General features: G+C 39.9%; 1 protein-coding gene across 3 annotated transcripts in view; it reads right to left on the reverse strand.

The window, feature by feature from the left end:
* The window catches only part of EVA1A (eva-1 homolog A, regulator of programmed cell death), a 67,997-nt gene that overhangs the window by 12,469 nt on the left and 28,251 nt on the right, over nucleotides 1–27,277 (reverse strand). For 2 of the 3 annotated variants that reach the window (XM_023187967.3, XM_031934162.1), the window contains 3 exons: nucleotides 20,067–20,155; nucleotides 16,435–16,557; nucleotides 12,145–12,297 (listed from right to left, as the gene is read on the reverse strand). In XM_023187967.3, the coding sequence (XP_023043735.2) occupies nucleotides 12,145–12,229 (85 nt within the window). In that variant the 5' untranslated portion in view covers nucleotides 12,230–12,297; nucleotides 16,435–16,557; nucleotides 20,067–20,155. The remainder of the gene's footprint in view (nucleotides 1–12,144; nucleotides 12,298–16,434; nucleotides 16,558–20,066; nucleotides 20,156–27,277) is intronic. The other variant, XM_023187966.3, reaches the window with a different exon arrangement.

A 27,277-nucleotide genomic window follows, 5' to 3' on the forward strand; every position in this document is an offset into this window, starting at 1 on the left:
ACAAACCTGCACGTTCTGCACACGTATCCCAGAACTTAAAGTTAAATTTAAAAAAAAGAAAAAATTCACTCATTTCATCCCCTCCCACAGGCAATAGACACCCCACAAAGAAGCATCCATTGCCCTGCCCCTCCTCCCAATCCACTGGCTCACTTTTCTTCCCCTGCAAGGGAAAGACCTACAATCCCATAGCTGCCCTAGAACTCAACGGACTAGGTAGAAGGCCCTGACACATTATTCCGTCCAGCATTACCACTGCTGAAATTGACACTGATGAGGTCAACTTCAAAATTTGAATGCTTTTCTGGGTCCTTGAGTTTAGAAGAAGGGTGTGATTAATTAGCCCCTCCAGTCTGGGCAGCACTTTATGTGGTTGCGTTATAATTAGTTATATAACCATTATCTTTCCCACATGACAGTGAGGATTCTGAAGGCAGAATCCATATGATTGATTCACTTTGGATTCTCTGGACATTCAGCACAGTGTGTTGCTCATGGTGCATATCTCACAATATTCATTGAACTAAATTATGAAGACACCATTTCCAAAAGTTCAGCTAATAAATTTGTTATATGTAGATACACATGTATGCGTATGTATGTGGGTATGTGTATAAATATGTGCCAGTATAACATTAAAAAAGTAGGGGAATTTTGGGAGGCTGAGGCAGGTGGATCATGAAGTCAGGAGTTCAATACCAACCTGGCCAACATGGTGAAATCCTGTCTCTGCTAAAAATACGAAAAGAATTAGCCGGGCATGGTGGCATACATCTGTAATCCCAGCTATTAGGGAGGCTGAGGCAGGAGAATCACTTGAACCTGGAAGGCAGAGGTTGCAGTGAGCCGAGATTGCACCACTGTACTCCAGTCTGAGCGACAGAGCAAGACTCTGCCTCAAAAAAAAAAAAAAAGTACGGAATATTTTAAATTATAAAATCACCGTAATTTCACAACCTGAATATAACTATACAGTGTGTAGTATAGTGAATTTTCCTTTGTTCTTTCTCTATCATATAAACATGCACATATTTATTCATATTTACCTGCTTATAGCCAGAGTATGTATGTAGACATGTATATATAATTCATATCTTTTCCTTTGCATACACTGTACATGTACACTTCACATGTACACAGCATATAACACTGTTCAGTATTGCTCCATGGTCTCCCTCCATTATGCCTAATAATGGCTACATAGTATTCTTCCCAGTGAAAGTGCCAGTTTACAAAAACTGCTTCCTGCCTTTGGATATTTAGGTTGTTATGAGGAAATATTTTGAAAAATAATAATAGAAGAAATATTTTTGTGCTTAATGCTACTTCCTTTTTTGCTTGTTGTTTATTGCCTTGCAATGGATTCTCAGGAAAGGACTCTCTGTGTCAAACAGGATACATATTATTATAGCTCTTGATACACATTGCCAAGTGGGTTTTGAAAAGTGGTACACTAATTTATCTTGCTATCATCTGTGTACGAAAGTACTACTTTCACCAAACCCTCTTTAGCGGAGGATATTCCAACTGTTAAAAAATGTTACAAATTGTGAGCCCCTCCTTAGGGGTAGTACTGGAAGCCTGGGGTCCTGGCATTTCTCAGCCCATGCAGGAAGCTCCCTGATGAGTGTCTGAAACCATTTTTAGATTAACTTTTAGTACTCTACTGCATGCTTCTGAAACCAGAGTAGGCACAGCTTCAATCCTAGGCAGGGAGGATGCACAAAAGCAGAATATCCATGATAATCTTTCTGGAGCAGCAATTTTAGGGTGAGATTTGGAAGAAACAAATTTAATCATTTCCAAGAGAACATGTACGAACTATCAAGTCTTAGGACACATGGCCAGGACCAGAAGGTGCCCAGTGAAGTGCTGGGGTGGGACCCTGTCCCACAACCCTTGGACCAAATAAGAAGGAAAAGTAGAACCTGGAACTGAGGAAGCCCCAGCAACTCCAGACTCCATAGCCCTTTACCAAGACTCACAGGAAGAACAAAGGCAAAGGCAAGGCAAGAACTGCAGAGGAAGAACCTAGCACAGAAGTTTCCTAGGAGACTTCAACTGAAGCATCAGCAAAACTGAAAGGCTAATGCCTGTCCACACATCCAAAAGCAGATCTGTCCTGGATCTGTTTTCAACACGTCAGCCAGCTATCAGGAAACCTGAGATGTGATTCTTCTACCTGGCAGAGCCTCCCATCAAGACATAAACTGGGCTCCCTCTTACCTTATGGACAGCTGCCGTGTGGAGGTGGATCTATGGATTGGCCTCATGCTGCATTCAAGCACTTTGCCTAGGACCCAACAATCATTGCCAAGATGAAAGTCAGCAGCAGGTCTGAAGTTTGCTTTCATTATGTTCTCTAGCCTGTAACCAAGACAGTAATCCTGGCCACTTCTTCAAACCCGACGCAAGGCTGTGCTGATATAAATGCAAACTCAGCTCTATGCCTATCAACCATCTATGTGGCTAGGACTGCAAACTGAGTATTCAGGCACCAGGCAAGAGGTCTTCCCAGGTTTCCAACTAGACTTTCGAGAATTTCCAAAGATAATGACTTTGCCCCTTTCAGTGCCCATCCTCCAAAAATAATCAGAGGGGGCCTCTGGAAGCCATTTAGACTCTCCAGCCTCCTCCCTAGTGAAAATGGAGTTGGACACAAAAAGGCAACCTACTGACCTCAAAGGCACCAGCCCAGATACTGAGTATAGGGGCCCCCTATGACACACCTCATCTGAGCCACATCAAAGCCCAAACTGTTCCTCAACCTCTATCATCCAGACAGCCCAGAACAGCCCTTCAGAATTGTCTTGAGATGGGACAAGAGACAGTAGAGCTGCAGGTTCAGAATGGCTGCCTCATCCCTCCCTCCTGAAAAGTCTATACCTGCTGATCAGAGCCTCATACCTTAGGGAGGTCAGCCCTCCCAGTAAGTGTCCCCCTAAGAGGACCTTCTGGTCTTTTCCTCCTCTGAGGGGGAGAATGATACCCTCTGTGCCACAAAATATATAACTTCTACTCTCACATGACTTGATTGACTGATGAATGGATGCCCTGAGGAAGAAAGAGATGCAGAGGACAGCCTGTGTCGTGTCTTGTGAATTCCTGTTTCCCTAGCTGTGATGCCTGTGCAAATGGAGGAACCCCAAATAGTATGGGGTGGTGGACGGACAGACACTGCCTAATAAAATTTAGTAAATTTAAATTGAATTTAAGGGGAATTTATCATATATCATATAAAAATTTAAGTTGCTGAATTTTATAAGAAAACTGAGTTAAAATGCATAAGGGCATTACAATATAATTTTAATAGGAAGCTATGAAAATTATCTGCACTTGCTATGTAAATGACAGAATTTTGGGTAACTATGTAAGATCATTGATGGGCTTGAAAAGATATCCATTACTTAATTTTATCAGACATTTACTTTCAAATATTTGCTGTTAACCAGTTAGCCAGTTAACCAATACCCTCTCATGTTACTAAATATTTTTTATTCTGAGGGAGCACTTCTATGAAAACAATAGTAAGATTGTGGCTAATTTTGGTTATTAAAATGATCAAATTGCTTGGTTAGTTTATGTTATTGTTAACCAAATGCTCCTATAGATAGCATATTGTACAGATGTTTTGATTCATCCTTTTACTCTAGGTCAATTTTCCTTAATTTTATTCATCAAATTGTATTTACTACAGATAAAAGAAACATTGTAGTTACCATGTACTCTGCAGATCTGCACTCTTTAAAAATACAAATTGTCAGTCAAAACTCACACCTATTTTATAAAAATTTGGATTTTAAATAATACTTTGAGGTAATTTCTATGCACATTAATGATTGTTAAGGGGGGTAATTCAATTCTTAAAAGAGGGGAAGTTTACATGGGTACACTGATTTGTCAAAAAGGTACAATTAAGATTGTACCTTTCAATGTGTAGGCATTTTATCTAAAAAATAATCGAAAACCTAATGAAGTGGGGGGTGGGAAATGGTTTGAAGTATAGATTAAACAAAAACAACATATGACGAATAGATGTTAAATCTGGGTGACAGGTCTATTATATTTTTTGGTATTTTGTATATGTTTTTCATGTTCTGTAATAAAACACTTACATGAAATGACAGAGTTGATCTATACTTAGTTCTTAAGATTTTGGTTACCTTTGGAAGGAGAAGGAGAATGTGATTATCAGGGGAATGAGGAAGTCTGATTCTATTTCTTAGTTTCGCAAGTTTATTTTGTAATAATTCATCAGCTTTACATAAATGTTTTGTGCATATGTTTCTGTATGCATGTTATAAATCAATAAAAAATTAAATATTAAAAAATTTACAAATTACATATTAATACATGGTTACTTATATTCATTCTATAAACATTTACTGCAAGTCTTCAATGCCTTGGGCATAGCTTAAAGGCTAAGGACACAAAGGCCCTCAGCCCTCACAGGATTCACAGTATAAAGGGGAATGAGAAAACCCAGAACTACAATACCTTCTCAAATGCCCAAAGTTGTGACTATCAGTTGCGGAGGGTGAGGCTCCCTCACTCCTGAGAGACTGCCTCCCTCATACCAATGTCATGGGAAATGTGATTCAAATTCTGGTTAAATACTAAACAGTCAGCATAATTGTGCTTGCAGTTACACATTCAACGAATATTGGTTAAACAGGGAAAAATAATCACCTAAAACTCCTGCTCTGAAAAATATTACTATAAGCAAAGTCAAAAGACAAGTGACAAATTAGGAAAAATATCTGTAATATGTAACAGACACAAAGGACTAATACAGGAAAAGTGCCTAGAAAGAGTATTAAGAAAAAGATCAATAAAAAATGAAAGAGAGATATGGACAGTTCACAGAAAAAGAAATACAAATGGCTCTTTAACATATGAAAAATGGAGACTGGCACACTATAGCTCACAAGCCAAGTCTGCCCAGCCATAAGTTTTTGTAAATAAAATTTTATTGAACACGATGATGTCCATTCATTTGTGCATTATCTATGTCTCCTTTCGTGCGACAATGCAGAGTTGAGTTGTTACAGCAGAGACTGGCTCACAAAGCTGAAAATATTTACTGTCTCACCCTTTAAAGAAAAAGCTTCCTGACCTCTGATCTAGAGAAGCAGAAATTAAATAGCACTTAGATATTATTCTTCATCTATGAGATTGTCAAAGTTCAAAAGTTTGAAAACACTGTTGCAGGGGCTTCTCATATATCTTTTAAGAGTAAATAGGTAAAATTATTTAAATGATAATTTATTCATATTTTTCTCAGTTGATAATTTACACATACTTTGTTCCCACAGTTTTTCTTTGGGGCACTTATTCTACAAGAGCACTTGAACATACACGTCATAGTTATTTATTGCAGCTCTGTTTGTTGCTCAGTTTGGAAAGATTTAAACCATTTTCACTGGACTGGTTAAACTATGGATGTCCATCTATATAATGGAATAATATGTAGTTGTCTAAAAGAATGAGGAAGGTCTCCACATGCTGATCTAAAATATCTCCATAATATATCATTCAGTGAAAATCGTGAAGGGCAAAACAGTATGCATGGTGTGCTACCTGTGCATAAAATGGAGGAGGAGAAAACCGTATCCTTGTATTGTCTTAATATCTGCATAAAGAACTCTGGAAGGACGCATAGAGGCCTGATGATGGGTCAAGTTTGGGAACTGGATGGAGGAAACAGCTCTTGGGTAAGATGCCTCGCTACATGTCTTTTTATAATTATTTGGTTATTGAGCCATATTCATTCACTGATTAACTAAGCATCTGATGGGTGCCAGGCACTATTCTACATGCGCAGGACATAGCAGTCAATGAAAGAAACAAAAATCTCTCTTCTCCTAGGAGCTTATGTTTCAGCAGGGGAGATGATACTAAACAAATAAAATATATAGTATGGTGGATGATGGTAAGGTGATAAGGAGGAAAAAAATGGGAAAAAAAGGAAGAAGGATACGAAGTGCTGAATGTGTGTTTTGGCGAGAAGCGGATAGTGATGAGCAAAATTTGCTGAGAAGGTGATTTATTTATTTGCTTATTTTAAAATTTTATGGGTACATAGAAGCTATACATATTTATGGGGTACCCAAAGGTGACTTTTGAGAAACAAAGAAAACTTAAAGGAAATAGAAGAGTGAGCCAGGCAAATATACTAAATATTCAAATCATTAAATTAAAACGAGTAATCATTCCATTTACTCTTTCTAACAACCTTGTTAGGAGTTATTAATGAGGTCAGTATTATTAATGAGATTATCTTCATTATAAACTATCATATTCTGGTCCCAATGAGTGCCTTACATACAATTAAAAAAGAAATGTTAAGTCCTCTAATCCAAGTGCTAATAGAGAGGGAAATAAAACATGTGTGGGAGAGTGTGGATGGGTGCCTAAGCCCATTGATTCAAGGTGGGGTAGGTTGAGGAGAGATGACCCTAAGAGAGTTCAGGAGACTGGGAGGGAGTCAGCCTGTCCAGGACTAAAAGGGAGAATTCTTGGAAAAGGAAAAGACTGTGCCAAAGAAATGAGGTAAGAAAAAACCTGGCAAGTTGTATAGGAGCAGAGGTCTTGGTCAGGGAGGGTAGTGACTAAATTAAAGCATGGAGTAGTAAAGGTCGACATTAAAAGCTCTGGTAAGCCACAGAAGGACTTTCAGAATGGGATGCCTCAAACTATCATCAAGTCCTTTCTTCCTTGCCTGCCTCTGCTCTAGGGCACGCTTTCTTAACCTCAGAACTGTTGATGTCTTGCCCCAGTAATTATTTGTTGCAGGAGATTGTCCTGTGCATTGTAGGATGTTTCTCCACCCATTAGATGCCAGTAGCAGCCTGCACTTCTAAGCTGTGACACCCAAAAATATCTCCAGACATTGCCAGAAGTCCCTTTGCAGAGCAAAATCACACCTGATATGAACCACTGATCTAAAGATTGAAAAAGCTAAAATTCTCATTTTTCCAGCCTCCCTTGCAGCTAGAAATGACCATGTGACACAGTCTTGGCCAGTGAAATCTGAGAGGAGATCTACTGGAAACTCCTTCCATTTTCTGCCCTTTTTGATCTTGAGTCAGCCTGAACAACAGCAGCCATTTGGCAGCCATGAGATGACAAACATAAATCACAGAGATATTGGCCCCTACATTTTTTATTGTATATATTTAAGGTGTAAAACCTGATGTTTTTCTATACATACATATTGTTAAATGATTACTCAAGTGAATAAACACGTTCATCACCTTCTTTTCATTTTTTGTGTGGTAAAAGCACCTAAAATCTATTCTCTTAGTACATTTTCAGTATACATATATTTTTAACTATCATCCTCATGCTATACATTAGAACTGTAGACTTGTTCATCCCACAACACTGCAAGTTTGTGTCTTTGGACATGCTTCTCATTTCCTCCTCCATGCCCCGATAACTACTATTCTACTCTCTGTTTCTATGTATTCAACCTTTTTTTTAGGTTTTATGTGTAAGTGAGATCATATAGCATTTTTATTTCTGTCTCTGACTGGCTATATATCCAAAGAAAATGAAATCAGCATCTATAGAGATATCTGCACTCCCATACTTATTGTAGCCCTATTCGTAATAGTCAAGATATAAAAACAACCAAAGCGTCCATCAATAGATGAATAGATTTTAAAAACTGTGGTGTATTTACAAAATGAAATATTATTCAGCCTTAACAAAGAAGGAGATACTGCCACTTGTGACAACATGGACAAAGCTGGAATATATTATACTGAGTAAAATAAGCCAGACAGAGAAAGAAAAAGACAGGCCTCTATGTGTTTGTGCTAATGAGCCAATGCTAGCAACCACCTACCTCCAGACTTCTTATTATGTGAGTAAGATAACGTCTATGTATTTAGGCCACCAAGTTGAGGTTTTCATTTTTTGCAGTTGAAAACAATCCTGACTCTTAAACCACACAAACTTGTTTGGATTTTATCCCAGAGATAATGAGAATCCACTGAGGGATGCTAAAAAATAAAAAGAATTGCATCATCACATCTGCATTTTGGAAACATCATTTTGCTACAAAATACAGACTGTGAAACAAGATTGTAGAGGCAAGACCATGGCAAACACCATTATGATAAGGCAGACAAAACCATGATGGTGCTTGGAGCCAGTCAATCAATGATGGTGGGACTAAAGTGGATGCCATACATTTTAACAGGCAAAATGAATCGATCAAAACAATTTGGATATGGGCAGTGAAGAAGATGCATCAAAGGTTAAAAATCCTATTTCTGGATTAGGTGATGCCCTAGATAGGTACATAAAAGAAATAGCATATTTAAAGAGAAGGACAATACTGTATTCTAGGCTGGAGTGAATTTGAAATGCTTATAGCACAACGAAATAGCTATTTTCAGGACACTTAGATAAGAAGCTCAGGAAGTTAGAAAAGACAGAGGCATGATAATTGTCTAATATATGTATGGTATAATTCAAAATTTAACATTTTAATAAAATAACATTACCTATTATGAATATCAATGAATTGTTAATAAAAATACAGCTAAGCAAAATAAAATTAAAAATATATATACCTGTACCCACACAATTCTGGCACCTGGTTATAATTTGTAGTAAAATGTGGTTACCTATACATATGAATATACATACATAAATGGGATTATAATGTATATGATGTGTGGTAACAGGCTTCATTTACCTAGTAGCGTATCATAAACATCTTTCTACTTCAATTCACACTCACAAATTTTCCCTAATATTTTTACTACATGTATTATAAATAATTCTGAGATGAATCATCCTCACAGTAAAATTTCTGTCTATATCCCTAATTATTTCCTTAGGAGACACTTCCAGAAGTGGGATTTCTGGCTAGCACATGTGTTTTTAAGGGCTTTGATGGATATTGCCAAATTATTTTTTAGAGAGGTTGTAGCAAATTCACAATCCCATCAGCACAATGTGCAAGTACTCATCTCCCCAGACTTTCTCCAAGACTAAAATTATATACTTAATCAGTCAAGTCTTTGAGAAATGTATAAAATAAAAATGCTAATCTCATTGCAGTTTCCATTTTGTATTTTTCTGCCAGAATTTGAGCTGTTCATGTTTTATTGACAATTTGTATTTCTTCTTTTGCCAACTGTTGATTCTTGTTTTTCAGCAACTTTCCTTTTGGGACACTTCTATTGATTTGTAAGAGTTTTTCATTTGTTATAAACTTTAACTCTTCTTCATTAATGTTTCATTTTCCCCTAGTTTGACACTTGTCATTTACTTGTAGGGCCCATTGTGGTAAGTAGATATTTACAATTACTGGAATGGCCAAGGTTTGAAATGTTTGTTGGGAAGAATGGGCACAAGATGTGTCCAGAAATAAATAGGGAGATTAAAGTATGATGTGAAAAGATCAGCTGAGATTGGAGACTATGAATTTCTAGTGGCTTCAAATGGCAAATTGTACTGGTGTTTGATAACTTGTGCAGAGTGAGAAAGGGTCACTTTTCCTAAGTCATCTAATATGAACCCTGGCTAGATTGGAACTGGAAAGTAAAACCAGCCCTTGCCTGAAGAGAAGTCCAATCAGAACCTCAGTCCCTTTCTTTTTATGTAATATCCAGAGACCATCAGGCAAAACAAAAACAAAATATCAAATATTTTCAAAGTCACTTAACCAGCAGAGGAGCAGTTTGGTCATTCAAACCACTGAGCATTTTCATGTAATTTTAAATGGCTCCTTTTATATAAACAATATCTGCTTCCAAGAAATGATCTTGAGGAGAAGGTCAGCCGTCTTCCTAAAGAGTACAACTTTGAACCAAAAAAGGGGTGAATATCAGACTCTCCCAACTCACATGCCTTCTTCTGTCTCCAACTCTCCCACAAGGTTACCAAACACCTTAGACACCCACCTAACAAAGAACACACACACACACACACACACACAGAGAGAGAGAGAGAGAGAGAGAGAGAGAGAGAAAGTAAGCAGGATTCACTCAGTTGGGGTTTCACCTACCGGTTTACTCAGAAGCTACACAAAGTAATATGGAAGTTATGTGTATTAGCAAATGTGTTGCTGAAATAAGGCACCACGTGGATAGGAGAGGAGGCAACAGATGTACTGGGAGAAAATAGGAGGGGCTGGGGCCCTGCAGGGTTGAAGATCTGGTAGAGCAGAATGAGGACATAAGACAGCTACAAGATTAGGATATTTTCCACAATTTTCTTCCATCATACTTTTCATCATTGCTTCTAATTCAATTATTTGATTTTCTTCACTAAAAACAATGGTTATTTGTATCTTAAATATTCACCTACATATTTTAAATTTTCTTTATTAATTTCACTTATAATCAGGGAATGTTCCCCATTTCAGAATTGATTTTCAGTCATTGAGTCTACACACTGGATCCAAATTTTATTTTAGCCACACTGCTTTTCTATTTCCTTGCATTTTCTTTTTATCTCAGCCTATACTTACTTAAAGAAGCATTGTCTTCCTGCATCCCAAGTAGTATTTAATTCAAGAGTATGGGGCAGGAAGGAGGAAGTTTGGAGGGGAGAGAAAAACAGGGCCATGTACTTTTCAGCCTTGACAAGATCACAAGACACATTGGTAAACACAGGACTATTCAATGAGTTACCACTTTCAATGGTCATAATTCAGGGTCATGTCGACTGAAATGGAAAATTGCCAGGTACCTCCTGTGCTGAGCAGAGGTCCAAAGTGCAGTGCTCTGTTTGCTCTCACGCGAGACATATTTTTGCAACAGCTGATTCACAGGTATCCTCTGGGTCTTCAGAAACTACAGACACTCTCCACAAGCCCCACTTCATTTAGGGGATAGCTTCACTATAGAGCTAAGGAAATTATCCTTAAATTGCTTGTGAAAATGATGCCTGAATTTCAAAGCTCTTTTCCGCTCTTGTGTCCTTTCTCTCCAATGTTGCCTTGAGGCAAGAGCAAAGATGAGATTCCTCCAATGGGTGAGTGCCTAGAGAAGGGGGCCCTGGACTTCCTTAAGGGGAAAAAGGAGCTGACTGGTGACCTAGGCCTTCACTGATTCAAGAAGGCAGAGCCCTGGACCTGAGGCACAAGCAGACTACAGGCTGCAGCTCGCCCAGCACAAAGCCCTGAACAGTCCTTTTTTTTTGAAATCAGGTTGCACGTCATCCAAGATCCTCTCACAAAGAGAAGCCATGAACTTCCTTGGCTCATGGAACTCTCCACTTGGCTCAGATTTGCCACTGTAAATCATAATGTCAGCTTTGCATTTCAACTCTTAGACCACCATGTGTCCACCCTGCCTAGAGAATTAGAAAGTAAAACCAGTCCTTGCCCAAAGGAAATCTAATTGAAACCCTAGTCCCTTCCTTTTTATACAATATATCCAGAGACATCAGGCAAAACAAAACAAAACAAAAACAAAAACAAAAGCAAAGTATTAAGAAATTAAAAAGTCATTCAAGCAGCAGAGGCACAGTTTAGTCATTCAAACCAGTGAGCATTTTCATGTATTTTAAAATGACTCCTTTTATATGAACAACATCTGTTTTCAAGAAATTATCTTGAGGAGAAAATCAACCATCTTACTAAAGAGTACAACTTTGAACCAACGAAGGGACAAATATCAGACTCTTCCATACTCCAGATGCCTTCTGTCTTCATCTCTTCTATAGCTTCATCAAATACCCCAGAAAGGCCCCAAACACAGAACGTAAAAACACATACTCTCTCTCCCACATACACAGTCTCACACAGAGGCAGCCTGTGTGAGGTTAACTGCATAGAATAATCAGGCTGAGGTACTCCATCAGCCCCCGCCTTGGTCAGAGTTAATGCATAGTGACAGAAGCCAACAGTAGCCCCGGGCCACTTCACTCACTCACTTGAGCAGCTAAACATTTTCTGCAAGACAAAGCTCTTAGAACCCTTCATTTTTCAAATCAGAGAATGACAAGCTTAATTTCCAACCAGGAGACTTTTCATCTCAAAACTCAGCATAGCCGAGCAGTAGCTATGATTATGTAGTGTGTCTTTCCTGAGAATAAGGCCAGAGATGGCCAACCAGGAGACAACCTTGGACCCAGCCCCAGACCTCAGTCCTGGCCCAGCGGAGACCAGACACCTACCTGAGACAAAGGAATAGGCCGCTAGGATGTTGCTGAGCAAAGCCATCTCCACGTGCTCCGGGTTGTGGCTGAGGGGCAGCCTCATGGGACATCTAGAGGGGACCTCCTGGAGGTGCTTGGCTGAATCAACGTGGCCACTCTCCTTCTTCTCTTCTGTTTGGGAAAACAAAGTGAGTGATAAGGCACATTCTGCTGTCCTGAGGCCGTGTTCCAGGTAGCCTGGGCTCCTAAAGACATATTTTTGCAACAGCTGATTTGCAGGTGTCCTTTGGGGCTTTGGAAACCACAGACCCTCTCTGGCCAGCCCCACTTTATTTGTGGGATAGCTTCACTATAGATCTATGGAAATTATCCTTCAATTGCTTGTGAAAACTATGCTTGCGAAAACTAGCCAGGCTCCTAAAGAAAGACCAGCAAGCTCTCCAAGCCACGGGTGTCACAAAGATTTGGGGTCTTGTGCTCTTTGTTCAAGTGAGCTTCCTGGCTTTCAAGGAAGTAGAAACTCCTTACATCCCTGATTTTCCTGACCTTTCTCCTTTCTCTTCCCCGTATCTTCCTAATTCCCACTAAAATCCCCCCTTACCTCTTCTGGAACTCTTTATTTCATTCTCCCTGGTTCACCTTTGAGGCATAGCCCATCAGGTTCAAATCATCATTACAGTCATCACTGTATTTTAACTACAAGCCACAGCCCTTTCCTCTCCTGCTGTGCTTTCCCCGGAGCCTGCAGTGATGACACTTGTGTACCTTGATCAGCTTGCCTCATCCCTCAGGTCACTAAATGTGTGCCTTTGGCAGTGGTTCAGAGCTGGCTATCCCAGAACTGCCAAAGCGGTTCCCATTCTAAAATACCTATGAGAATTTGAGAGCGGGAGCTGCTCCCTGCCTCTAGCTCCATGACTCCACCTGTGACTGATGGGCGAGTAGAACACACACATGGCCCAGACTGCCCATCCGTAGAACCATCCCTCCAGAGATCAGAACATGGACTTGGGATCTCAGTGCTCAGCCTCTGGCTGGAGGAGCACATCCACTCCCCAGCTGCTGCAGCTCAAGCCTGGCATTAGCATTATCTAGTTACTCAGCAAAGGCTTTACAGAGAGCTCCTGAGCATGAAGTGGGAGAGAGGTGGCAAAGACCCAATGGCTCATTTGACACTGCTATGAACTGAAGGCAGGGAATTGAGTCACAGTGTGTAGAGGGGTGTCAGGCTTGGGGAATGAACCTGGGTTCTCAGTGGGTCACAGATGTAACATGGGCCACAATTAGAAGGCCTGGGGAGTGGTAGTTCTATGAGGTAAATAGAATGGGCTAAAACAGAACACGCTCAGGCTGGTAGATTTCAACAGGCTTCAGGAAAAACCAAAACAAGAAAACACCAACCAACTCACAGGTACGAAGAAACAACCACAAAGTCCTTGGAGCAGCCAGAGGCTCTGAGAGTGACAGGACAAGGAGTGGGAGCTCCAGGGGCTTTGAAAAGAGACTGGCTGCTGTTAAGAGACCCCTGAGCCTCTAAGCCAGAACAGAGCGCCTCTTTCAACAGTCATTTGTGTTCCTAAAAGGTGACAACTGGATGACACAGGTGAATGGTTAGAATCATCACCCTGAGTTCAGAGGCTATTCTCCAGATCTAAGGACTTCAAGACCCAGGAAAATAGTGAAGCTACTGGAACATGTCTGAGTGTGTAGTGAGCCATGTCTATTTCAAATCCATTCCCTCCTTCCTGTCTCCACTAATGTTACCAGAGTGCAAGTCTTATAATTTTATTTCTGGGAGTTTTGCAACAATCTCCTATCTGGCCTTTCTGCTGGTACCTCCTTCCTTCTCAGTATAGCCCCCATGCTTATTAACAGGGTCATTTTTCCATAGTACAAACAGGATCACATCACTCCACCACCCAACTCTAATGAATTCCCATTGACCTTCTTAACACAATACACATCCACTTTCACAATATCTGACCCCTTCCTTACCTCCTAATGTGTCTCCTATCCAATCTGACAGTCACACACATATATATACACACAGATAATAAGAATGCTTAGAGCTTCAACAATACTAGATTACTTTTAGTTTCCCCAAGTAGAGCAAGCCCTTTCCTCTCTTCATGCTTTTGGTCACAGTCTTCCTTTTGCCTAAATGCCCCCCTTCTCTTCATCTGTTTGGCAAATGTTTCCTATAAGAAATAATTCAGAAGTTTTATGGCAGTCCCAAAATCTCAATGGCGCTTTCCGCAGAAATAAAAAAATCCATAGTGAAATTCATATGGAATCTCAGGGGACCCCAAATAGTCAAAACAATCTTGAAAATTAACAAAGTTAGACATCTCACCCTTCCTGATTTCAAAATCTATTATAAATCTATAGTAATCAAAACAGCATAGGCCTAGCATATAAAAACAGACATGTAGTATAATGGAATAGAATAGAACATCCAAAAATAAACCCTTACATATCTGTTCAGATTATTTTTGCAAGCATGCCGAGACCATTCCATGGGAAAAGACTGCCTTTTCAGCAAACAGTGTCGGAAAAACTGGATGTCCACGTGCAAAAGGATGAAGTTGGACCCTTACCTTATACTATATAAAAAATTAACTCAAAATGTATCAAAGACCTAAATGTAACATCTAAAAATTTTAGAAGAAAATTTTAGAAGACTGTTAGAAGAAAACATAGGGGTAAAGATTCATGACATTAGGGTTGACAATGATTTCTTGGATGTGACACCAAAAGCACAGGCAACAAAAGCAAAAAAAGAAATGGACTCTATTAAAATTAAAAACTTCTGTGCATCACAGGGTACAACAGAGTGAAAAGGCAACCCACACAATGGGAGAAAATATTTGCAAATAATATATCTGATAAAGGGTTAATATCCAGACTGCTACCTATCCTAATTCCTAATATCGGGACTCCTACAACTCAACAACTAAAAACAAAGAGCTTAATTTAAAAATGGGCAACAGACTTGAAGCAATATTTCTCCAAAGATACACAAGTAGTCAACAGGCACATGAAAAGATGCTCCACCTAACCAAGTATTAATGAAATCAAAATCAAAACCACAGTGAAATATCATCTCATACCCATTAGGATGACTACTATCAAAAATCAGAAAATAAGTATTGGAACTTGTACACTGTTGATGGGAAGGTAAAATTGTGCAGCCACTATGGAAAATAGGACGACTATTCCTTAAAAAATGTTTAAATAGAATTATCCTATGACCCAGCAATTCCACCTCTGGGTATATACTCAAAGGATTTTAAAGCAGAGACTTGAACAGAATTCGTACACCAATGTTCAGAGCTGCATTATTCACAACAGTCAAAAGGTGGAAGTAACCCAAATGTCCATCCACAGATGGATGAATAAATAAAATGTTGTCCACACATACAATGCAATATTACCCACAGCCTTAAAAAGGAAGGCATAAACATGGATGAAACTTGAGGACATTAGGCTAAGTGAAATAAGCCAGTCAAAAAGGACAGATATTATATGATTCCACATGTATGAAGCACCAACAGTGGTCATATTCACAGAGACAGAAAGTAGAGTAGCGGTTGTCAGGAGCAGAGGCAGGGAAAAGATAATTATTGAACAGGATACAGGGTACAAAGTTTCTGTTTTGCAAGACGAAAAGAGTTCTGGGGAAGGATGACAGTGATGGTTGCACAGTAATGTAAACATACTTAATGCCACTGAACTATACCCTTAACAGTAATTTAAGATAATGAATTTTGTTATATGTACTTTACCACAATTTAAAAATTGTGTTGGTGAGGTAAAACAGTGAATTTTGAAGGTTACTTTATTTAAAGAATCTTGCAATCAAATTTTGATTTTAAGTTAATAAGAATGATGGCAGAATTACCTTTTAGTGGTATTAAATTTGAAGTCAATAAAATTCTAATTCATATCACAATATGAATATGGCTTAATTTTAAGTAAGAGATGTTATTGCACTTATTTTTAAAAATCAGATTGTAAATAAGTGTAATCTCTCATATTTATAGATTAACAGGAAAAAGATCGTATGAATAGATGGAAAAATGCATTTGTGTAAAATTTAATAAAAATTCATGATTTAAGCAAAGGAAAGACCCCCATGAATCTTCCAAATGCTGTTCTTTGGCTATAAGAGTGTCTAGATATTCTTCTAATATTGTGCCTATGATATTGCAATTGGAACTGAGTGTCCCCTGGTATGTCACCCCCATACAGGTGACTGTGTCATTACATAGTGTTCGGGGGTGATAATCTCATTATCCCTTTAGCTACCTGGGGAGAGGTGTGCTGTCAGGAGCAGAGAAGTTTCTGGTAAAAACAGTTCATCTCTGACGATGTTGGCATCAGCCAGTAGAGGTTCTAAAACTTGCTTGGCCCCAGTTGGCTTCTCAGACTCTGAAAGAAAAAAGCAGCAGCACAAAAACCATCCCATACCCAGGAGATCACATCATACCTTAGACCTAGTGTGCGTGTGAACCCGGCAGAGAAGCTTTGGTGGCTAGTGTCTGGATTCTTGGAAGGATGAATAGCATCCCCAGAGAGGAGAAAGCCCACTGACAGAGGTTAATCTGGAATTTGAACTAGACAGCCAGATAAACCAATCTCCCAAGGTCATAGCAGAAAGGATGCAAGAGGTAAAAGATCAAAGAAACATGCTTCCTTTCCACTCCCGTCAGCCAAAATCCACAAAACAGCTAGTGTGGGATGTGCCAATCTGGCCTCTCATCAGTGAAGTTTGCAGGCTAGCCTCTCTGGAACAGGAAGGGAGGGAATTCTGTTCCCTTCTAGCAATGCCCAGACGGGCCATGAAATAAAGTCTCACACAGCTCTGTAGGCACTAGAATCCTGGAAATGCTGATATATAGATTCCTACACCCCGTGCCTTCCATGCTGAAGTGTCAAGGCCTCTACTCAGCCCAGGTAGGAAATCTCCCCTCTGTGTCCAGCTTCCCTTAGAAACTTTCAGGAAGAATGAAATCAGTCATGGAGCTCTGAGCAGTGAGCTGTCCCCACTTCACGTGTGCACACTCATTCATTCATTATCATCGCACCCTGCCAACTACTGCAGCTCCCGACTTCTGCTTACTGATGACTTTATAGAGACACATCTCAGCTGCTTCTTCCCCAAAAAGGATTGGTGGCACCATCCTATGTTAATTTCACAGGTCAAAAAAACAAGGGCGAGAAAGAAAAGACAACTGGAAGCATGGGATTGGTAACCGTTTACAGACTCATGTACCAAAGTGCAGAAGTAGGTCTCTGAAGCCCATTGACCTTCCACTCTACACTTGTGAAAACCTAGGACAGTCACATGTTGTCTGAAGAGCAAAAGCTCAAATGGAAAAACAGTCCTCACATTACCAGCTGCGGAGAGGATACACATGGCCCCAGAGAAATAACTGAGCTGACAGAAACCCCGATTTTCTTTGTAGGGCAGATAAGCACCTGGGGATGATACATCTAACATGCCAGCCTGCCAGCCATTTGGTTTCCATTGCCCCATCAATCTTCCCCTCCCAACCATCACAAGGAATCATTTCCAGAGACATATCCTGGACCTTGTCATCATCTGGAAAGGTTTTACCTCTGAATACTGGGCTGTGAACTCCTTAAGGGCAGGGACCATGCCTTAATTCTTATCTTTGTTCTCAGAGTTTCCAACAATAAGTTCACAGAGCTAGTGCTCAGGGACTGTTTGCTGGATAAATGGCTCACACTGAGAAATCTCACTCTCCAATCAGAACCTCTATCCTACCTCTCTGATATGGTTTGGCTGTGTCCTCACTGAAATCTCATCTTGAAATATAGTTCCCACAATCCCCAAGTGTTGTAGGAGGGACCCAGTGAGGGGGGTAATTGAATCATGGGGCAGTTATCCCCATGCTTCTGTTCTCCTAGCAGTGAGTGAGTTCTCACTAGATCTGTTGGTTTTATAAGGGGTGTTTCCCCCTTTTGCTCAGTACTTCTCCATGATTGTAAGTTTCCTAAGGCCTCCCCAGCCACACAAAACTGTGAGTCAAACCTCTTTCCTTTATCAATTACCCAGTCATGGGTACATCTTTATTAGCAGTGTGAGAATACTGCTATGCACTCTCCATACCTGAATCAAAGTAAACGTGCTCCCCAAGCTCTCTGAGGCTTCTATCTTGTCATTCCCTCCCTGCTCACTCAGTTTATCACTCTCTTCCTAGATTCATCTTTTCTCTGCACAGCCTGGCTACTACAACTACACTACATGCCGCTCTCACCAGAACCCTTCTGCTGCCCTCAACCTCAGGCCTAACTTCCAAAGCACTCCAACCCTCACCTGCCTTCTCTCCTCCCTACAGGCTAGTGCTTCTGAAAAAGTATAATCATTCATATTTGCAGCATTGCAAATGCTGAATTTACAAAATCAATTGAGGCCCCCAGTGCTGCGAGGAAAGCCAGAATGTATGTCCCTGACATCTTACTTTCTCACTTTCTCATTCTTCAATCTTCTCATTCAATCTTCTCAGCTTTCCAGAGAAATAGAGGGCACCCTACATGAACTGTAACTTTCCTCCCTTCCATCTCATTCTGACCTTCCTTCCGTCTCTAAGGAGTTTTCACCTGTGCTTTCAAATTATTTCCTCCTTCTTCCTACAGGACATGGTTCCATTAATGAATGATTCTTCTTCGACTTTCCCTTTTCTGGCTGATCTCCATCTCTCTATATAAATGGGTAGGCAGATAGATGGATTGATAGATAGACAGGTAGATAAATAGATAATATGTATATAGAGTGATTACATATATTTGTAATCTCTTTCTCAAAATTTTAGTCTTTCACTTCCTCTTCACCTTCTTGCCCCATATATAAATACATATATATAAACACACATACACATATACATTCTATACTTATATACATGCATATATAAATATGCAGTGTATATGTATGTATGCATGTATGTATATATGTATGTGTATATGAATATCTATTGTTTTTTCTCAAATAATTGCTCATTCTTTCCCAATCACTCTCTCAATCTATCTTTTGATCTATTGCCCTTATCTCTTTTTATCTACTATAAACTTAAGTAATGCCCCCCACCTTTAAACAATCTTCCCTTTGCTCAGCCTCCGCTGTAGTTTCTTATCACCCATTCTACTTCCCTTCATAGACATGCATCTTCATAGGAAGTTATATTTCCTCTTTCCATTTCTTCCATCAGTCCATCCTTGGCCTAAAATATTTGGCTTCATATCCAGCCTATCTACCAAAGCATTGTTGGTAAGGTGGCCACAGTGAAACAATCAAGTCTGTGCTTCTAATGATTGCTCCAGCATGAAGAGTATGAGCTCCTGGAAGTCAAGGGGGCTCTTGTGTCCCATCCTTCTGTATTTGTGGTAGCTAACACAATTCCTGGCACATAAGTGCTTTAAAACAAATTTCTGTCTCAGTGATGGGAGTCAAGGTGTGTGGGGCTAAGACTGTCAGACATGGGCCTTAAAGCAGAATGAACAATGTCCTCAATGACACTGATATAACTTCTGAGACCTCAAGAAAAATCTTTGTCTTTATTTGAACCTAAGGGAACCAGGGTTAAGAAATGATATGGTCCTAGACAAGATTCACTTGGTGGTGGCCACAGACCACGGGAATACCAATGCTGTTACAGCAGGGCTCTAACACAGAGCCCGAGGCCTTCACTTAGCACTATGCAGAGGTCAGTACCAAGGGTGGTTCACAAAAAGTTTCTAACTTTAACACACTGTGATGCTGTTTAGCCTGGAGGCTGCCTACCTTCCTATCCCGAGGCAGAGCTTGCTTGTCTTAAATCAATAAATATTTATTAAGCCCCACTAGAACCATTTATTTAGAAAGCAATCTGCAGCTATTAAGGAACTGAGAATTCTCTGAAGATCCACATCTTACTCACCTCCATGCCCAGTGATTGACTCATAGGGCTTCCTTTGAATGACTAAGTCCAGAAATGAGCAAATGTGGTCAGCAATCTACCTACCTACACTGCAAACAGAATCAAGTATAAATGCAATGTAAATTAAGTGGACAGTTGGGAAAAGAATAATTAATTTCGATAATAAGGTAGCAATGCAGAGGACCCATAAAGACGTCATAGAGAGGTAACATTCAAATTGAATGTTGAGCTACTGCGTATTAATTTAACTACTGAGTATTAATTTAATAATGAATTATACTAATGGCCCACATTTATTGAGACCTTTCTCTTCAACCCAACAATTTGCAAAGTGCTATTTAATTTAAGTTTCATAACAGTCCCATGAGGTAGATGCTATTATCCTCGTTTTTCAGATGGGAAAACTGAGCTATGGAGAGGTAAAGTTGCCCAAGATCACCTAGCTAGAAAATGATGAAGTTCAAATTTAAACAGTCCAACTCCAGTGCTCTTAACTTTGCTAGAGTAAAGAAAAGCACTGGAGACAGAGGGAAGAGCAGGAGCTAAAGTACATGGCACATCTTTAGCATGGGAGCAAAGGGATAGGCAGAGAAACTGAACAGAAGTCAAAGCTGCAAAGGCAAAGTTGGAATTGCATTTTGGTGGATCTGCAGTGCCTTGCAGAGGATGAGCTTTATTTTATGGACAGTAAACAATATTAACAGGAGAATGACATGGTCAGTTCTACTTTGTAGGAAGAAAACACTGGCAGAAGTGTGGAGGATGTGTTGGAGAAGCCAGAGATGGTCTGAAAGACTTATTGGGGGTCTAACTCAGTAGTCCAGGTAAAGGATGATGCACACCAAAAACCAAGGAGATAAAGTAGCTGAAGAAGCCAGCAACCCAGAAACCCAACACAACTGGTGCACAAAAAACAGACTCCCAACAAATGCTTGCTCTCTCTAGCCAGAGGACCAGGAAAGGAGTGTTCTAGCACGACAGAAAACTCTTGGACAATAGCCACTCTACTTCGGCCAAACATCACTTTAAAAAACAAAAACCCCATGGCCTCATCCACACCCACACCCATACCAGCAAAGCCTGAGTAGATAGCCTAGACTTTCAGCCTTAAGACACTATAGCAAGAAACTCCAACACCTTTGCCAGAGTGATGTCAGAGAAAGCCCAAGGGGAGAGATGAGACTTTCATCTGAGATAGCCAGTGAGCTACCTTCCCCGGCAATATCAGTAAGGACTACATGGGAAGCCTGGACATCCGCCCCCTCCTAGAAATAACTAGATACTCCTCCCCTTCTCCACTGGGGTATCAGAGGCAGCCTAGTCAGGACTCTCATCACTACCAGTGGTTATAAGCCCCACATCAATGGAGAGCACATGGGATCCAGAACTCCCATCCCCATCCAGCAGTAATGAGGAGCCAATCAACTGATGTGAACACTAAGATGATAAGGATAATAGAATTATCTGGTAAAGATTTTTAAACACCACGATTTTAAAAATACTTCAACAAGCAATTATGCACATGCTTAAAACAAATAAAGAAATTAAAAGCCTCAGCAAAGAAATAAAAAGTCTCTGCAAATAAAGAGAAAATATAAAGAAACAGAATTTTATAATAAAAAAATACAATAATGAGCAGCATTTGGAGACTCACATTGTGAACTTTTGCTCCAAGAACCACCACAGGAACATACCAGGGAAACTGAAAGAATTCACAGACCCTTTGAAAGGAGTGGCTTACCACTGCACACTCCATGAAAAAGCCAAAAAAACAGTCAGTGCCCAAAGTGTAAGAGGAGGAAAGTCTGCCTCTGAACATACATCCTCACTGGGGAACCTGGAAATCTAGATCATGGAAGAAGGATTCAACTTTGCCTAGAGCTGAAATGAATTTAGATAGCTGAGCAAAATACAAAAGTAGAAGAAGCCGTGGGACGTGCCCCGTAGGCACTCCTGGTCCCCAGGGAAGCCCAGTGAAGCCATTTCTGACTTTATCTCACAGGGTTCCTTGGGGAGGGCAGCCAGTGGAACTGGGGAATGGCCACAGGGAGAAGGAGACTTCCGGCTGAACTCTGTAATAATTTTGATCAAGTATGAATTTTCCTAGGCAGAATCTGAGGGGTGAGGGCGAACAGGAAGTGCACATATGAGCACAGAAGCTGCTGCAGTCAGGGAGGGGTGAGGCCTGAAAGCCCTGCTTGCTTTCTCAGCAGTGAGGCTTGTAGCCTGGGGCAAGATCTCAGCCCTGTGCACCAGAGACCTGTAAACAAATTCAGCTCTGTTGGTTGTTGGCAGGACTAAGACTGGCCTTGCTGGCTGTGTGGGAGCTGGGTGAGGTCTGTCACTGCGAGCTTTCCCCCACTTCCCTGGCAATCTGTACGAAGCAGCGGAAGCAGCCATAATCCTCCTTGGAACATAACTCCATTGGCCTGAGAACCACTGCCCCATCCCCACAAGTGGTCTCTGCAGGCACCACCCAAGAAGAGTCTGAGCTCAGACACACCTAGCCCTACTCCCACGTGATGGTCTTTTTCTACCCACCTTGGTAGCTGAAGACAAAAGACATAAACTTGCAGGAACTCTATAGCCCCCCTACACCCGCCAGTGCCTGAGAAACCTGAACAGTTATCCCACTGACCTTAGGGCAAGCTTGCATCCCCCAATATTACCACAGCTGATGCTCTCTTGAAAGCCTCACCTCCTGGCTGGAGGACAACCAACTCAAGCCATTACAGCAACTCATTACGGAACCACCCTGCTCCAAGAAAGGAGAAAACAACAGCTAATTTCACTATCCATAATATCCTGGCTAACCAGAGGTCTTGAATCTGTCTATGTGACAACTTTGTTATAAGCATAACCAGTATTTAAGAGAACCAATGCACTAAACAAAACAATAACCAAGGACTCTCACAGAATCCACCTCACTCTCCTGCTACCTTCACCAGAACAGGTGCTGGTATCCATGGCTGACAGACCTGAAGATAGATTGCATCACAGAACTCTTTGCAGACACTTCCCAGTACCAGCCTGGAGCCCGGTAGCTCAGCAAACCCTAACCCTAGCCCTAACCTTAAATATATATGCACCTAACACTGGAGATCCCAAATTTATAAAACAATTACCACTTGACCTAAGAAATGAGATAGACAGCAACACAATAATAGTGGGGAACTTCAATACCCCACTGACAGCACTAGACAGGTCATCAAGACAGAATATCAACAAAGAAACAATGGGCTTAAACTATACCCTAGAACAAATGAACTTAACAGATATTTACAGAACATTCTGCCCAACAACAGCAGAATATACATTCTATTCATCAGCACACAGAACATTCTCCAAGATAGACTAGACCACAAAACAAGTCTCAATTAGTTTAAGAAAATCAAAATTATATTGACTACTCTCTCAGACCACAGTGGAATAAAACTGGAAATCAACTCCAAAAGGAACCCTCAAAACCCTACAAGTATATGGAAATTAAGTAATCAGCTCCTGAATGATCTTTGGGTCAACAATGAAATAAAGATGGAAATTTAAAAATTGTCTGAACTGAATAATAACGAAACAATCTATCACAACCTCTGGGATACAGCAAAAGTCGTGTTAAGAGGAAATTTCACAGCATTAAATGCCTACATCAAAAAATCTGAAAGAGCTCAAATAGACAATCTAAGGTCACACCTCAAGGAACTAGAGAAACAAGAACAAACCAAACCCAAAACATAGGAGATGAAAAAAAATAACAAGGATCGCAATAGAACTAAATGAAATTGAAATAAACAAAAAACAACACAAAATATAAATGAAACAAAAAGCTGGTTATTTGAAAAGATAAACAAAATTGTTAGACCATTCATGAGATTAACCAAGAAAAGAGAGACGATCCATATAAACTCAATTGGAAAAGAAACAGAAGATATTACAACTGATACAACAGAAATACAAAGGATCATTCAAGGCTACAATGAACACTTTTATGCGCACAGACTAGAAAATCTAGAGGGGTGGGTAAATTCCTGGAAATATACAGCCCTCCTGGATTAAACCAGGAAGAAATAGAAACTCTGAATAGATCAGTAACAAGTAGCAAGATTGAAACAGTAACAAAAGTTGCCAGTAAAAAAAAAAAAAAAAAAAAAAAAAAAATCCAGGACCAGATGGATTTGCAGCTGAATTCTACCAGGCTTTCAAAGAAGAATTGGTACCAATATTGCTAAAACTATTCCAAAAGATAGAGAAAGAGAATCCTTCTGAAATCATTCTATGAAGCCACTATCAGCCTAATACCAAAACCAGGAAAAGGCATAACAAAATAGAAAACTACAGACCGATATGCCTGAAGAACACAGATGCAAAAACCCTCAACAAAATACTAGCTAACTGAATCCAACAGCATAGCAAAAAAAATAATAATAATACACCATGATCAAGTGAGTTTTATACCAGGGATGCAGGGACAGTTTAACATACACAGGTCAATAAATGTGAAACACCACATAAACAGAATTAAAAACAGAAATTGTATGATCATCTCAATAGACACAGAAAAAAACATCTGACATCTGACAAAATCTAGCATCCCTTTATGATTAAAACCCTGAGGAAAATCAGCATGGTAGGGACATACCTTAAGGTAATAAAAGCCATCTATGACAAATACACAGCCAATATTATACTGAATGGGGAAAAGTTGAAAGCATTCCCCCGAGAACTGAAACAAGACAAAAATGCCCGCTCTCACCACTTCAATTAAGCATAGTACTGGAAGTCCTAGTCAGAGCAATCAGACAAGAGAAAGAAATAAAGGTCATTCAAATTCGTAAAGAGGAAATCAAATGGTCACTGTTTGATGATGATATTATCATATACCTGGAAAACCCTCAGGACTCATCCAAAAAGATCCTAGAACTGATAAATGAATTCAGTAAGGTTTCAGGATACAAAATCAATGTATACAAATCAATAACACTGCTATACAACAACACAGTGACTAAGCTGAGAATCAAATCAAGAACTCAACCAACTTTACAATAGCTGCAAAAACAAAAATAAGTACTTAGGAATATACCTAAACAAGGAATATTCACCTTACTCCTGCAAGAATAGCCATAATTTAAAAATCAAAAACTAATAGATGTCGGCATGGATGTGGTGAAAAGAGAACATTTATACACTACTGGTGGGAATGTAAACCAGTACAACCACTATACGACAGTACAGAGGTTCCTTAAAGAATGAAAAGCAGATCTGCCATTTGATCCAGCAATCTCACTACTGAGTATCCACCCAGTGGAAAATAAGTCATTATATGGAAAAGACACTTGCACATGAATGTTTGTAGCAGCACAATTCATAACTGCAAAAATATGGAACCAGCCCAAATGCTCATCAATCAACGAGTGGATAAAGAATATGTAGTTATATGTATATATACACACACGCTATATATATAAAAATACATAAATAGTATTCCATATATGATGGAATACTATTCAGCCATAAAGAAATGATGACATTCTTAGCAACCTGGATCGAGTTGGAGACCATTATTCTAAGTGAAGTAACTCAGGAATAGAAAACCACACATTGTATGTTCTCACTTTTAAGTGGGAGCTAAGCTTATGAGGATGCAAAGGCATACGAATAATACAGTGCAGTTTGGGGACTTCGGGGAAGGCTGGGAGGAGGGTAAGGGGTAAAAGACTATACATTGGGTACAGTGTACACTGCTTGGGTGATACTTTCACCAAAATCTCAGAAATCACCATTAAAAAACTAAAACTTATCCATGTAATGGCCGCACACGGTAGCTCACGCCTGTAATCCCAGCACTTTGGGAGGCCGAGGTGGGCAGATCACGAGGTCACAAGATGGCGACCATCCTGGCTAACACGGTGAAACCCCGTCTCTACTAAAAATACAAAAAATTTAGCCGGGCGTGGTGGCGGCGCCTGTAGTCCCAGCTACTGGGGAGGCTGAGGCAGGAGAATGGCGGAAACCCGGGAGGCGGAGCTTGCAGTGAGCCAAGATCAGGCAGCTGCACTCCTGTCTGGCCAACAGAGGGAGACTCCGCCTCAAAAAAAAAAAAAAAAAAAAAGAGCTTATCTGTGTAATTAAACAGCACCTGTTCCCAAAAACTATTGAAATAAAAAAAAAAAAATGTTTAAATAAAGAAAGGATAGGACACCTGGCATATGAAAAGAACTAAAGAAATAAAGGAACTGAATAAGGAGATACTTGTAACACAGCCAGTGTTTATGTGAGTAAAACTTGGTATTGTAGGTCTGGTAATTAAAAGAAAAGGTCATGTTTATTTTTATTAACAACAATAATAAAAGCCAACATTTATTAAGTACATTCCACACACTAAAAAAATACAATAACCAAAATAAAAAGCTCAAAATAAATAAATGGGCTCGATGGTAAATGGAGGAGGCAGAGGAAACAATGAGTGATCTGAAAGACAGAATAATAGAAATTACTTAGTTGAACTACAGAGAGAAAACTGACTGGAAAAAAAATGAACAGAGTCTTAGGGACCTGTGAGATTATTATAAAAGATCTAACATTTGTGTCATTGGAACTCCAGAATGAAAGAAGGATGAAGAGGAATTGAGAAAGTAATCAAAGAAATAATGACTTTTAAAAATCCAAATTTGTCAAGAAACATAAACTTATGGATTCAAGAAGCTGAGCAAATCTCAAATGGAATAAATCCAAAGAAATCCATGTGAAGATACACTGTAATTTAACTTTCGAAAACTAAAGACTAAAGAGGCTGGGTATGGTGGCTCAAGCCTGTAATCCCAGCACTTTAGGAAGCCAGGGTGGGCAGGTTACTTGAGCTCAGGTGTTTCAGACCAGCCTACGTAATATGGCAAAACCCCATCTTTACTAAAAATACAAAAATTAGCTGGGTATGGTGGCATACACCTGTGGGTCCCAGCTACTCAGGAGGCTGAGGTGGGAGGATCACTTGAGCCTAGGAGGTCAAGACTGCAGTAAACCGAGATTGCCCCACTGCACTACAGCCTGAGTGACACAGAGTGAGGCCCTGTTAAAAAAAGAAGAAGAAGAAGAAGAAGAAGAAGAAGAAGAAGAAGAAGAAGAAGAAGAAGAAGAAGAAGAAGAAGAAGAAGAAGAAGAAGAAGAAGAAGAAGGAGAAGGAGAAGGAGAAGGAGAAGGAGAAGGAGAAGGAGAAG

This window comes from Piliocolobus tephrosceles, chromosome 15 (genome assembly GCF_002776525.5).
Source record: "Piliocolobus tephrosceles isolate RC106 chromosome 15, ASM277652v3, whole genome shotgun sequence".
NCBI lineage: Eukaryota > Metazoa > Chordata > Mammalia > Primates > Cercopithecidae > Piliocolobus > Piliocolobus tephrosceles.